At 39.4% G+C, this 15,921-nt stretch overlaps 1 protein-coding gene across 1 annotated transcript in view; it reads right to left on the minus strand.

Annotated features, from left to right (window-relative positions):
- Positions 1-15,670, minus strand: part of LOC143730723 (solute carrier family 35 member F1-like) — an 81,408-nt gene extending 65,738 nt beyond the window's left edge. The window contains exon 1 of the mRNA XM_077221258.1: positions 15,279-15,670. Coding sequence (XP_077077373.1) covers positions 15,279-15,388 — 110 coding nt within the window. The 5' untranslated portion in view covers positions 15,389-15,670. The remainder of the gene's footprint in view (positions 1-15,278) is intronic.
- Between the last annotated feature and the right edge of the window lie 251 nt (positions 15,671-15,921).

Raw genomic sequence — 15,921 nt, forward strand, 5'->3', positions numbered from 1 at the left:
ACACAAGTTGTGAGAAATCATGATCAACAAAAACGCGACATGAAAAAAAACTTCTTTTTTTGTGGTTTATAAAGCCTTACAACAACACCAGAGTGAGTAAATGATGACTTAATGTTAATTTTAGGGTGAACTCTACCTTTAAGCTATAGTACACTGAAGTTTTATTTGCATTAAAGAAGACATATAATGAAGAATCAAATATCCCTTGATCTTTTTCAAAGTAAAATTTTAGGTGCACAATTTTACCAAGAATTTCCCCTCTAAGTATCAGACTCCACCATAAAAATGCAGCTCCAGTGCACTGAAATAACTCAAGTCACCAGACAGGACAGTTCAAGTGGTTTCTAGTAGAAGGAAGTGTTGCATGACAAACATTCAAGCTTTTTGTACCACTCGAGTCACAGTGAAGAAAAGTGGCTGTCAGTGTAGATTATGACCAGCTTTTAAAACTGACAGGACGCGTACAGATGCGGCAGCTCTGTCACTGACCCCTTATGAAAATACCCATGTGAAAAATTCACATTTTTCCCTCCTTTTTAGTAGATATGCCACAGAAAACTAAAAGAGCTAACGGGGCCTTTTTAACCAGCAAAATCCATGAGCCCTGTGTTCACTAATTTAACTGGCAAAGAGGTCTGTCACTCACAACAAAGGCCATATACATAGAACTATTAAAGGTACACTACCATTTAAAAATTTGGGTTGGGTTATTTTAATTGTTTTTGAGAGAAGTCTCTTATGCTCAAGGCTGCATTTATTTGATCAAAAATACAGCAAGAACATATTGTGAAAATGTGTTCCTGTGATGCAAAGCTGAATTTTCAGTCTCATTACTCCAGTTATCAGTCACATGATCCTTCAAAAATCATTCTAATATGCTGATTTGATGCTCAAGAAACATTTTATCATTATCAATGTTGAAAACAGTTGTGCTGCTTTATATTTTTGTGGAAAACGTGATGCATCATTTTTCAGAAATCATTCATGCATAGAAAGTTCAAAAGAACAACATTTATTTGAAATAGAAATTCGTGTAATGTTATAATTCAGTCACTTCTGATCATTTTAATGCATCCTTGGTGAATAAAAGTAGGGATATATCGATATAAAAAAAAAATCCGTTACCGATAACCGATAATTCTTTGTATTTGAAAGCCGATAACCGATATATTGGTTGAAAAATCTAAATCCAAGTTTTTTTTATAATTTTCAAGAGCCTGATTACAAAAACAAAAGTCTGACCATTAAAATCCATAACCCAAGCACACAATTATAATGTTCTCATTATAATTTTAAATAGCTTATATGATAGATTTGCACTGCGCTTAACCATATTTTCCTTTTTGAAGTGATTTCAATCATATTTCAAGCAATCCAAAACCATCATGTTGAACAGTGCGCATCAGAAGTGTCTCAGCTGAAGGTAATAATCCATTATTTATCGGCTTTAGGATATCAGCCAAATTATCTTATCGGTCTGATAACGATAACATTAAAAAATTAACATATATCGGCCAATACCGGGTGGCCGATATATCGAGCATCATTAAATAAAAGTATTAATTTATTTATTTAAAAAAATGACTGACCCTAAACTTTTAAACTATAGCGTACAGTGGCAAAAACAGTCAGAAAGAGGGTAAAAAATGGAAATTTTGTTTTTACTACAAAATTGTTTTTTGAGATGGGGAATATGAGTGTAATTTTCAAGATGAAGCACACTAAGATTCTCCTTCCTCCCTATCAAAGCACTGCTTTCCCAGTGGCCCATGCGGAGACAAATTGAATCCTGGCCGTCCTTCATTCACCGGCAGACTGAAAGGGCGTCACTCCTGAATTCACTCCATTCACCTCGATTAATCACGTTTCACTGGAGGGAATCAGACGTCAAGTGAATGATGATATTTGACTTTGCTGCAATGCTGTGAGGGGGCAATTAATTGAGGGAAAATCTTTGTTTTTCTTTTTTTGGTTATCTTCTATTTGGCCATATCAGAATCAGAAAGCTTTAATGCCAAGTAAGTTTACAACAAACAAGGAATTTGTTCTGGCCCATTAGTGCAACGATTTGTACATAAGTTGTAAACAATACAAACAATACCTACGATAAATTACTAAAGAGATGTCAAGTCAAGTCAAGTCACCTTCATTTATACAGCGCTTTTAACAATATGGACTGTTTCAAAGCAGCTTTACAGAGATAATAGGAAATTAAAGTAACAGAGATTGTTTTGGCTTTACAGCAGATCTAGAATAAAGTTATTGTCCAGATAAAGTTAGTTTTGATTGATTCACTTCCGTCGCAACGATCATTAGTTATTAACTTAGCGGCCGCTAACACGACACCGTTCTAACCGAAAATTCTTTAATGCGATCCGGGCGCTCATTTGCATAAAACAGTGCTTGGTGGCTCTGAGAATTATATTTTTTTATCGCGTCCGCATAGCCACGTAAACCGGGATTATCCCGACAATGTTTTATCAGTACAGTGGTAAAGGGAAGGAGGCCTTCACAGAGAGACTAGGGACACTTCAGGACTGCGTTGTCGTCGTGTCCAGGCGCAGGTCCTTCATCAGATCCGGATACGGCCTGGATCCGGCGGACTGCGGTAAACCTCGGGATATACAGAGAGACTAATATTAGGGTAGACACCATCCTTCTTATGATGTACAAAGTACATCAGGATTTATGGGAAGTGTTCCCGGTTCCGGCTGATCTAAACTATGCAGCCTAACATTGAATTATAGAAGTCTATAGAGTGTTATGTGAATGCTAGGTCAAAGAGATGTGTTTTTAGTCTAGATTTGAACTGACAGACTGTGTCTGCTTCCCGGACAATTCTAGGTATTATCAACTGGCCTGAATTTTGAGATGTAAAAATATGTAAGGTGCAGTTATCTAGTGAGGGTTCTGTGTGAGTGCGGGGAGCAGGCTATAGTCTGGTTGGTTCCTGAGGCCTACAGCTGTAGGGAAGAAGCTGTTCTTGTGGCGCGAGGTTTTGGTCCTGATAGACCTCGACCTTCTGCCAGAGGGGAGAGTTCTGAATAGTCCATTTCCAGGGTGAGAGGGATCAGCCTCGATCTTTGCTGCTCGCCTCAGCGACCCGGAGGTGTGTAAGGCGCATAGAGATTGCAGCCAATGACTGGATGATGCGTTGCAGCCTGCCCTTGTCCTTGACAGTGGCTGCCGGTTTCAGAAAGCTATTTTAGACCGCTCTATACTGTTAGACAAGTCTAACATTTGCTCATAGACTAGTCTAATGCAAGTTAGACTGTTTTACAAAAATAAAGACTGACTTAATTCAGACCAAAATAAATTAGACACCTTAACCCAGGCTAACCCAGGTCTAAGACTCTGTTACCTTGGCAACCAGCAGTAACAATCAGTTACATTACAAACAGCCGAAAGAAAAGGGAAAATGCTCATAATTTGTGGTTTGTTGACGGCGTTATGGAGAGAGCTATGAAGAGGGAAAGGGTTTTTAGGATATTTCCTATTAAATATTTCTTTTTTGGCATCTTGAACCATGTTTTTGTATCTTTTCTGTACATCTTTAACGCTCCGCTCAACGGTCGGATTAACGCTGTTAACTGTCAATCTTTTTCCAAATTAAACATTTCTTCTGTTACTACATTCTCTGCTAAATTTCCCAAGTAAAATGTCCTTGTAACTGTTAAACTCCTCCAACACACACATGTTTTCCGCTGGGGTAAACTGCACTGAGCGGTTGAATGCGCTACTCGATCCGCCATGTTTTTTGTTTTGAAAAATGTCTTATTTTACCCAGAATGCATTGCAGTGTAGTCCTACTTAAGATAGTCAGAGTCTCAAGTGATTTGTGCAACGGTCTGATTTAGATGTCGATCTGAAGTCTGACTATCTACTACATCCTCTGTTGTGCTTTCTTTGTGAGAGAGGTGATGTTCAGCTCCCACTGGGGGCCGGTTTCACAAAGATAGACTTTGACTATGGCTTAGATATAGTAGATAGTCAGACTTCAGATCGACATCTAAATCAGACCGTTGCACAAAGCACTTAAGACTCTGACTATCTTAAGTAGGACTACACTGCAATGCATTCTGGGTAAAATAAGAGACTTTTCAAAACAAAAAACATGGCTGATCGAGTAAGCGCATCCAGCCGGTCAGTGCAGTTTACCCCAGCGGAAAATATGTGTGTGTTGGAGGAGTATAACATTTACAAGGATATTTTATTTGGGGAATTTAGCGGAGAATGTAGTAGCAAGAAGAAATGTTTAATTTGGAAAAAGATTGCTACTGTACGACAGTTAACAGCATTAATCGTTAAAGACGTACAGAAAAGAAAAGTCCTCATTATTATATATTTCCAGTAGGTTACTGCCCTAAAAACCCTTTCCCTCCTCATAGCTCTCTCCATAACGCCGTCAGAAAACCAAAAAAATTATGAACATTTTGCCTTTTCTTTCAGCTGTTTGTAATGTAACTGATTGTTACTGCTGGTTGACAAGGTAACAGAGTCTTAGACCTGGGTTAGCCTGTGGTAAGGTGTCTAATTTTTTTGGTCTTAATTAAGTCAGTCTTTATTTTTGTGAAACATTAGACTAGTCTATGAGCAGATTTTAGACTTGTCTAACACTACAGAGTGGTCTAAAATAGCTTTGTGAAACCGGCACCAGATGATCAATCTCCTCCCTGTAGGCGGACTCATCTCCATCAGAGATAAGTCCAATGAGGGTGGTGTCATCTGCAAACTTTAAAAGCTTGACAGTGTGGTGAGGGGAAGTGCAGCTGTTGGTACACAGGGAAAAGATCAGGACACAGCCTTGAGGAGAGCCGGCGCTGATGGCCAGGGGGTCCGACAAGTGCTTCTCCAGCCTCACGTGCTGCCTCCTGTTGGCCAGGAAGACTGTGGTACACCTGCATGTGGACTCGGGCACTCCCAGTTGGGTGAACTTGACTTGGAGAAGATCAGGAATTATGGTGTTAAATGTGGAGCTGAAGTCCACAAATAATATTCTGGCATAGGTTTACAGGGGAGTCAAGATGTTGGAGGATGAAATGGAGAGCCACGTTGACCGTGTCATCTACAGACCTGTTGGCTCTGTAAGCAAACTGCAGTGAGTCTTTTAGTAGGTCATTGATGGACTTGAGGTGGTACAGCACAAGGCGCTCAAATTACTTCATAACTACTGAGGTCAGAGCGACGGGTCTATAATCATTTAGTCCAATGATCTTAGACTTCTTTGGGACTGGGATGATGGTGGAGGATTTCAAGCAGGCTGGAACACAGCATGTCTCCAGTGAGGAGTTAAAAATGTCAGTCACAGCAGAGAGCTGATCTGCACAGTGCTTCAGAGTTGATGGGGTGACACCATCAGCTTTTCGGGGATTCTGTCTCTTGAATAGACTATTGACATCCCCTTCCAGGATTGAAAGTGCCATTGTGATGGCAGGGGTGGTGTTAATTGAGATGAGTGATTGTGAATGGGCCTCAATGATGGGGGGCTGTTGTTGTTGGCTGAAAACTAGGGCTTGGTATCGTAACAAAATTTTCGATACCGATACCGATACCTTGACTTCGATACCGGTTCCTTAACAATTCTTTTTTCGATACCAATTTTATGAAACCAGTTTTAAAAATATAGCATTACCTAAAAAAAAACTTTTATTTTTTCAGTTTGTTGACTTTTTTACACTCATATTTTGAGTCTGTAAAAAACCACCAATGCTAAAGTTTTCTATGTTTCCTAATCATTTAACAACATGTATTCTTTACTTCAATGAGCTCATTGTTTCTGCCTTAACTTAATGCATTGTTTAACAATGAAACTGAATGAAAATTAATTTAAATGCATTACACACAGTCACCCCTGATAACAGATCACTCTAAATTGTAATTTAGACACATGCATTTTCTGTAAAGCTGCTTTGAAACGATAAGTATTGTGAAAATGCTATACAAATAAATGTGAATTTAATTAATATAGGCTACTGGGGGGCGGGATAAAAAGTATATATAAAAAGTAGCCTAATGATTATGTTTTAATAGGAGATATTTTAATTGTTTATTAATGAACAAGTGTTTACTAAGTGTGTTGGCTGCAAAGATGATTATTGCAATGCTGACTCGTCATTCTGCAGTAGTGAACACGCGCGCCGCCTATATGGATTAGGTAATCAAACTATTTATTTCTAATTGTTTCGTTTAAAAGTAGACATATTTTGACCTATATAGGACTATTTCTCATGTCTGTGAGAATAATGTGAGAATAAATCAAACTACTCTTGCATCTCAATGATCGCATTACATTTACAGGAACTAGTTTCTCAGCAGCGGCGGAAGTTTACTTTGCTCTGGTTAGTAGTACTGCGCCGAAAAGAAAAAACAGAACAGAAGCGCACTACAGTCGGGACGTCTAGCTCTCTCGGTTGCCTAGGTAACTTAATATCACTCCGCCGCTGCTGTAGACTGTGCTAATAAATACAGGGAACAAAGTATAACTATTGCAATGCGATGAAAGGGTAGTTTGATTTCTAACATTATTCTCTCAACAGACATTTACATCGATAGTCTGGCATTATAATTTATTTGCTTTTGGTGTACTGTGGAGTGGGTAAAACTGTTTTTAAGGGCAGGCTAGCAGAAACCGTTGACTCGCGCTAGCCTAGCACCGAACTATGCAACTGGAAGGACTGCATGAAAATTTTTGAAAACTGTCTCCACTGATAAATAACACCCAGGCTAACTTGTAAATGAGGTCCGATGTCCAAAATCCTGAAGCACCCCTTTAACGCACATTTGCAAGAAATATTCCGGATAGCGGAGTCCGCGGCGCCTAGAACGCTCTTTTACCTCGCCGTCTGCATTTCGTGGCTAGAAAAAGTGCAGATATATACGAAATACCAGAAAATCCAGTATTTCGACTGGTGTTATGAAAAAAAAAGGGAGTAAATCCAAAGAAGTTGTTTCCCTAATGTTAAAGATCGCGTCTCTTGAGAAAACAATCCGAGAATTGTCGCAGAACACTGATTTAACACACAAAAGAAGACAAACAATCACGCAGCTAACAGCCGCGGCGCCATCCAAAGCCTGACGACTTCAGGGTTTGTGAATGCACATTGTGAATGCATATTGTCAAAAGCCAGCTTCCCCGTCACCTCTACACACAGAATAGATCCAAGAATGATCCGCATGTCTGGGCAAAGCATCTAACACTCATCACTGACACACACTGACGTGTAACTTCAGCGCTCCAAAAGATTTATTGGAGAAACCAACAGCTGAGTTTGGAAATGGCAAAAGTTTCAGACATTTTCCACTCTCCTGAGCTGAAGTGTGATCTTTTTTTATCTTTAGACCACCCACAAATCCATAAATATCTATGATCTTCAGGTGAATTTGATTTCACCAAGTACAACATGTTCATTGATCAACATCTTTGTTGATCCTGGAACAACATTCAAATCAACCAATCAGATTTGAGGGGCAAGTTTACAGTTTTTACAGTTGTCAAGTCTAGGCTTACAACCAGGGTTAGGTGCTTCTACATCAGTGCTATTCACCTGTCATTTCCCTCTGATTTTAGAGAAAAGTTATGGATAGGGTTAGGTTTAAGGGGTAGGGATAATGGCTAGGATTAAATTTACAGACAGGAATGTTGTTCCAGCGTCAACAAAATATATTGATCCAGGAACATGTATTACTTGACAAAATTACAGTGACCCCCTCTTCAGTATCTACATGTTAAGGGAATGTAATTAAAGGCATTGTAAGACTTTTAAATAAACATTTTAAGAAACGTTTACCTTGCGCACATTTTTTTTTTATTCGATTTTTAAAAAATATTATTTAATTTTACTGACCCCAAATTTTTTAATGAAATGTTTATATATACACACTGAAGACTGGGGTAATTCAGCTTTCAATATACTTCGCCATAACAGAAATAAAATTACATATTCACATTTTTAAATATATCAAAATCTCTACTAAAAAAATAGTGAAGTGATGCACTGTAGATCATGCATTAGTGTTCACTGTATACATTTTGATTTATGTTGTGAAATATCCCAAAAAAAATTAGGTATGTTCAGAACCTAACATTTGGCTTCACAAATCTGGGAATACAGCAGATACTTTTATGATGCTATTATGGTGCTTTTGTGTCCTTCTTGTAGCTTAAACATCCTCAATCCTCATTATAATAGCATGGAAAAGAATAACTACATCATTCAAAATTTCACACAAAAAATTCGATGGAAGAAGGAAAATAATAAAGATTTGCAACAACATTAAGGCCTGTTCACACCTGGACGAATTTCGCGTGCGATATTCGCCGATGTTTAACGCCTCGTGATTAAACAAAGGGCGCCAATGTGAGTGTGCACACTGACGCGAAAAACGCCACGCGTAAAAGCGTAATTTTGGAGCTTCCGAAGTTACAGTAAAACACAACTTGGGGGCGCTCAAACACAAAACGGTCTTGCCGAGCACACATACGTTATGGCGAAGATGATTTACGCAAAGTAGCGTCTACACACTGCCGGGAAGAAGACGAGGAAGATGCAAGCCAAGATAAATGTAGAGCTGCTGATGTCGGAACATAAGGAACTGTATGACAAACACGACAGCGACTACAAAAATATTGATAAAAGAGAACTGTTATGGAGTGGTATTGCAGAGCAAATGGGCCTTGATGGTGAGTTTCATTTCACTTAATTGTCTTTCCGGGGTATTTCTGTTTTACATTAAGCGCCATCTAATGTCGGGAAATTAATTTGCATGTTCACTCGGCTCATCGTCAGCGAAAACGCTTGGGTGTGAACACAAAAAACGCGTTGAAAAGCGCTGGCGAATAATGTGCGCCGATATTCGTCCCGGTGTGTACGGCCCTTTAAGCGTAGCGTCAGCTCTGGCAGGTCACGTTAGTCAAGCTCGCATCAGTGAATCTCAGCTGATCCATGTCTACCTATAGGAATACGACGCCTATCACTGTATACATACACTCACCTACAGGATTATTAGGAACACCATACTAATACTGTGTTTGACCCCCTTTCGCCTTCAGAACTGCCTTAATTCTACGTGGCATTGATTCAACAAGGTGCTGAAAGCATTCTTTAGAAATGTTGGCCCATATTGATAGGATAGCATCTTGCAGTTGATGGGATGCACATCCAGGGCACGAAGCTCCCGTTCCACCACATCCCAAAGATGCTCTATTTGGTTGAGATCTGGTGACTCTGGGGGCCATTTTAGTACAGTGAACTCATTGTCATGTTCAAGAAACCAATTTGAAATGATTCGAGCTTTGTGACATGGTGCATTATCCTGCTGGAAGTAGCCATCAGAGGATGGGTACATGGTGGCCATAAAGGGATGGACATGGTCAGAAACAATGCTCAGGTAGGCCGTGGCATTTAAACGATGCCCAATTGGCACTAAGGGGCCTAAAGTGTGCCAAGAAAACATCCCCCACACCATTACACCACCACCACCAGCCTGCACAGTGGTAACAAGGCATGATGGATCCATGTTCTCATTCTGTTTACGCCAAATTCTGACTCTACCATCTGAATGTCTCAACAGAAATCGAGACTCATCAGACCAGGCCACATTTTTCCAGTCTTCAACTGTCAAATTTTGGTGAGCTCTTGCAAATTGTAGCCTCTTTTTTTCCTATTTGTAGTGGAGATGAGTGGTACCCGGTGGGCTCTTCTGCTGTTGCAGCCCATCCGCCTCAAGATTGTGCGTGTTGTGGCTTCACAAATGCTTTGCTGCATACCTCGGTTGTAACGAGTGGTTATTTCAGTCAAAGTTGCTCTTCTATCAGCTTGAATCAGTCGGCCCATTCTCCTCTGACCTCTAGCATCAACAAGGCATTTTAGCCCACAGGACTGCCGCATACTGGATGTTTTTCCCTTTTCACACCATTCTTTGTAAACCCTAGAAATGGTTGTGCGTGAAAATCCCAGTAACTGAGCAAATTGTGAAATACTCAGACTGGCCCGTCTGGCACCAACAACCATGCCACGCTCAAAATTGCTTAAATCACCTTTCTTTCCCATTCTGACATTCAGTTTGATGTTCAGGAGATTGTCTTGACCAGGACCACACCCCTAAATGCATTGAAGCAACTGCCATGTGATTGGTTGATTAGAAAATTTGCATTAATGAGAAATTGAACAGGTGTTCCTAATAATCCTTTAGGTAAGTATATATAAGCTCCTTTAGTATTATCAGCAGATATCGCGTTTCTAAAGAGCTAATTAGCCTCCTCCCTCCCCAGCTCCTCCTCTCGTCAGTCAGTATGGCATTCTGGTTCACCTTGAATCAGAATAAATTCTCGAATTATGTTGTACTTTAAAATCTTGAATTTATGATATCTGCAATACATTCATGTTGGTTCTGTTCTAGTCTGCATGGATGCGCAGGGAGTTCTTGCCCAGAACAGAACCATACGCAAATCCTAACTCTATGCTAATTGTCAATAGTATTTGACGGTAGTGGTCCTGACAGAAATGGGAGTAAATGATCACATATATGAAAACATAATCAGTACAGAATCATGCTAAATGAATTTTAATGCAGCACTTCATCCTCCTTGCCATGAAGTGAAATAAAGACATTAAAGTGCATGGAGGAAGGGGCTGCGTACAAAACTATGAGGCTCATTATCAGGAGAATTTCATAACGAAGACTGAATGTTAACTCAATTTTAACAGCTCTTGCCAAGTCAAGCCATGTGAGTTCCTGTGACCTGATTACCACCACATGATTAAACAAGGCCCCGGAATAGCCATTCTGAGAGCAGAAATCATCAGATCTGCTGCACTGTTATTCTGAGAGGGTTCTTCACGTCGGAGAAATACTGGACCAGTGAGTTTAAGCCTTGAGCAACATTTTGATATTTCTATATAAGAAATGGTTGTCTTCCAAAGCTCGCAAATAGAACGTCTTGTTTGTAATTCAATTTTGGAGCTTATCTGATTCTATCTTATCTGATTAATTTATTCTAAATTATAATTTAGAATGATTTTTTATGAAGATCCAAATTGAAAAGATAATTTGTAGCAAGGCTTCGGCATCTGAATCTTTGCCTCAGAGGGATGAATGGCACATTTCATTTCACATTTCTCATGATTTCAGCTGTCGGGCGAGCAGTAATGGTGCCACAGGAAATGGGAACAAAGTTGCGCTGTTAGACCCAGCAAGTCCACGAAGCCATGTGAATAGCTTGGCTGCACCAGAACAATAACATCAACCCCCCATGCACATTCCATGCATTATCTCCCCGGTTGCTAAGAAAAGGAGACACTTTCTTTGAGGATTACATTGCGTCTTAACTCTGACGACATGAAAAACTAGTATGACTAGCAGAATCTATCGGGTTCAAAGAGGCTGTTTAATTAAAAAAAGCATTCTGCACCAAGTAACCTACCATGTGGAAGCTGTAGACTAGCAGAAAGCATTGCTGTCTATGATCTTTGTTTCAGGAGAACTAATGCTGAACACACACTAGTACACAAAGTCGTCGGATCTTCTCACACTACGCGACTTGTCTCGTTTTAGTTTGTGTATTTGGCCCGTGTTGCATTCATATTTCATTGGAACGGCACCAGAGTTCGTTTGTTCATTTTTTCCGCGGTCTTGGTCCTCTTGTTTGGTGCGCGCAAGGGTTCGACATTCACACTTATTCTAATGAATCGCACTAACAGAGCAATCGCACCAGGGTTCGTTTTAATCTAACCAAACATGGCAAGTATGAACACACCCTAAAACAAGAATTTTTAAAGAAAAATGTCGGAGGATTTCGATATAAGAGAAGAGGAGCTACGTCATTGGTTGGGTCGGAGGTCACCCTTTCACTGGTTTTTGGCTGCAATAAGAAAGTCATATACACCTTGGATGGCTTGAGGAGTGAGTCAATTATGGGATTATTAACATTGAAAAGTTAAGAATAGCGTTAAAAATTTTGCACGACTGCTGCATTTGACTTAACATTTTACCAAGATGCCCAACCCTTCCAGATGTCACAGAACTCGCTGGGACTGCTGGGTGGATCAATTTCAGGGAAATATAATCCATTGTAAAACATGATCAATTTCCCCCTTAAACAACTTCCATCCATTTGCAAACATTATTAGCTGTAATGCAAGAAAGATATCTTAAGCAAATGCTTGTCATGTGAACCAAATGGGTTTTTCTACAGACTAAATGTAATTAGATTTAGCTTAGCTGTCCTCACTGTCCATGTGTCAGAGAAAAGAACTGCTTCCCCCCCCAAAAAAAACACATTTTGATTGAGATCACTGTGGACTGGCACAATATTAATCACTGAAACAAAGGATTTGTTTTTCAGCTGAACATTACGCACACACATTTTGAGGTGATGACGGAAAAGAGCTCTACCGAAGGTAATGGAGGACAAACTCCTTTTTAATGCTGTTCCTAACATGCCATAGGGAATGAATAGATGTTGCATATTTTATATCTTATTATGTCACATTGTTTCTGCAACCCCATTGCACACTGTGAAAACCAGTAACATGGCAGCTTTTACCCTTGATACAAGTTCACACAAAAATATGGGTGTTATTTTATGCCATGGAATTATAAAAATGTAAGAAACATTATGCTGCTCTTACCATGCAACAGTTACTAGTCGCTCTAGACCTACAAAAAGCATAAAGGATTCATATTTTTGAGTGAACTGTTCCTTTATCTGGTTATTGAATCTAAATGGAAGACAATCGACCAGGGTAAAACAACCTTGAGGGATATTAATGCAATCTGAATCTGTCCTCCATTCATGCGCCAATTAAGCTTCATATCGCACTGTTGGTTAAAAGGGCATTGCTAGGTTGTTGCTAACGTGTTCGAGGTGGTTAATGAGGTGTTGCTAGGTGGTTGCTAGGGTGTTCGGACTGCTATGTGGTTGCATACTGGCAAAAAGAGCCTCATAGATAGATAGATAGATAGATAGATAGATAGATAGATAGATAGATAGATAGATAGATAGATAGATAGATAGATAGATAGATAGATAGATAGATAGATAGATAGATAGATACCTCAACAAGCCATTTTATTTGAAGCATCACTCTAATCTGTATCACAAATAGTATCGGTTAAGTTTTACGGTACATTTTAGTGCATATGTTTAGGAGTATGAGCAATAACAGTAGGGATCTGGCACTAAAGATGTTCATTTCTATACAGTGGAATGATGCATCGTACTGTTTTAAAGATTCCTCAGTCAGAACAGCCTTACTTTCACCCTAAGAGCAGATTCTACTTCTGGCAGGTTCACAATGGCCACAGAAACACCCAGTGTGCAACCTGATCTGCCTTGCACAGATTCCACCTCCTGGGATATTGTTCTGGGAAATAAAGGCGAGTGGTGGGGATAAAAAGGACCAGCAGATGGCAAAGACAGAGAAAGAGTGGGCCGCATGATTCATCTGACCTAGGACTACCAGCTGTCATCCTCTCTGCATAACCACACACACAACTGGAGCCAATGAACCCTCCCGTCCGGATACCCTCACACACACAGACACGCAAATTCCCAAACTCGAACAAGTCAGACGAACACTTTGACACATTTGAAGGTGAAACGTCCAAATTACAATCGGAAATTAACCAGGGCTTGATGCAGAAATGCCACCAAAAATGCCTCAATATTTTAAATATGGTGGGGGGGGGGGGTGGGATTTTGATATATATATACAAACAAATAGGTCAAATGCATTAGAGTGTATTATTGGATCATTATTGATGTGATTATTATGTGTCTTCCAATGTTATTTGTGTAGCTTTTCATTTCTTAAACAACCATGCAGGAAAACACATCATGGCCATATTCCAGGTCAGGATGATAATGTCAAGATTCATCAGGCTCAAATTGTTAAAGAATAGTTTTAAGGGATGATAAAGAATCATTTTCTCACATGATTTGGCACCTGAGTCCAGAGACCTTAACTTCATTGAAAATGTATGAACCTCTTAATTGAAATGACATCACATAAGTTATCTCCATTAAGAGGTGAATACATTTTTGGTCAAGATCTTGTATTGACAATGTAAGAGTCAAGCACTCTGTAAAGTCTACAGAAAAACATCCCAAAGACTGTCAATATCATCCTGGAATATGAGCATAATGTGTCTTCCTGCATGCTTGTTTAAGAAATGAAAAGCTACACACTCCATCCATTAGGGTTAGAAGAAATGTTGCCAATAACATGCTAGAAACACAATAATAACAGCAATAATGAGCCAATCATAGACTTGTAAGCATTTGCCTATTTAAATCCAAACAGTGACTTTAAAAAATAAATAAATATATATATATATGATTCTAATAAGTAAGAGACTGCAAACACCATAGTTGCCTGTAATAAATATTCATATTCACAAAGTCTTAAATGCAAAGCATTTGTGCTAGCATGATGGGTATTGATGGGAAATAATAAAACACTATTAAAAAAAATCAAATGGAAGAGGAAAGTCAATTTCTGAAATTGGTTCCCTCCTAACCTAAACCTGAGTTTGCCAACATCAGAACTCGATCATCAAGATTAGATTTTAGATTTAAAGATAGATAGTTGCTCAGACCAGTTTTATTTAGCCAAATTGTTCTTTTGTTCTGTTTAAAAACACACCAGGTTTTCTGTGGCCACAATTGAACAAGCGTTAGAGAGAATTCCTCTGTGTTTGCGTGCACTTGTGATTGATGGACACACACATCTCAAGACAAAAGAGGCAAAGTGTGCCTTTCTCGCCGTGATGAAGTGAATCCTGACTTTTACAAAAACACAATCTGTACTGCTCACTGCAAGCATGCAGACAGAGGAACAACATCGGAAATATGTATGAAAGAATCAATAAGCAATTACAGTATTTGCCATTAGAACAAGAATATTTCATAAATCACTGTCCAACTGAACAGTAAAGATGATGAGCAAAAGAAACATGCCCTGCTCAAGAACGTAAAAACAGGACTTGCTTCACCTATCTATAGCTGATTATAGACCAAAATAAAGATATATTATTTGGATCAGCTATCACAAACAATATTACATATGGATGCTCTATTATAAACTCTAATGTAGCCAGCCACTAGAACATGGGTTCGGTTTACTGATGTTAACATGGAGGAGCAAACCAGGTGCAAATAAACATAATAAACAGCTCAATAAATGTGCTTAGCATGGCAAAGTTGAATTGATTTCTGCTGGCATGTAAGGAGAAACCCAAATATATCCTGATCCAATATCTCCAGTAGTTTCTCTTACCTGTTCAACACTTTCCTCATCCTCTGAAACACCGATGGTGATGCGGTGACTGTCTCTGGTGGAATGGTCTCGATAGTGGTGACAACATGGTTCTGGTGCTCGGGCATCATCTCTAAAGCTGAAAACTAAAGCGCTCAATCAGTAAGCAGAGATCATTCCTGAGGCTGTGGTTATTCCGACCAGCTCCAGCTCTCCATATTGCAGGTGAGAATAAACAGGTGTATGTATCTCCAGTGCGCGGAGGAGGAGGAGGAGGAGGAGGAGGGATGCTGGAGGCTCCTATAGGGCGCTGGATGTTACAGATTCACGCAAGATGAAGCACCTGTTTCTCTGTTTGATTTCTGAGCAGTTTCCCGGTGGTTCGGTGCGCATCTTCTGAACGCCAGAGCAGGACTGCCGTGATTATTGGGAGGCGGTTCGTTTTTGAGTGAAATAGAAAGTTTGGCCGCTAGAGGCCGCTGCTTCCAACGGAACGCTTCAAGCAGTGGGAATGATTTTATTTTTTAAAACGAATATCATTAAATAAAATGCTGTAATACGTAAATATAAGCAGATTTAATAAATGTAAAAAGTAAGTACTATAATAAATACATGCAGGCATATTTAGTAAATATAAGGGGGAAAAAGAATGAATAAATGGAAG

Source organism: Siphateles boraxobius, unplaced genomic scaffold (assembly GCF_051911475.1).
Source record: "Siphateles boraxobius isolate OS27281-9 unplaced genomic scaffold, OSU_SipBor_1 80, whole genome shotgun sequence".
Taxonomy (NCBI): domain Eukaryota; kingdom Metazoa; phylum Chordata; class Actinopteri; order Cypriniformes; family Leuciscidae; genus Siphateles; species Siphateles boraxobius.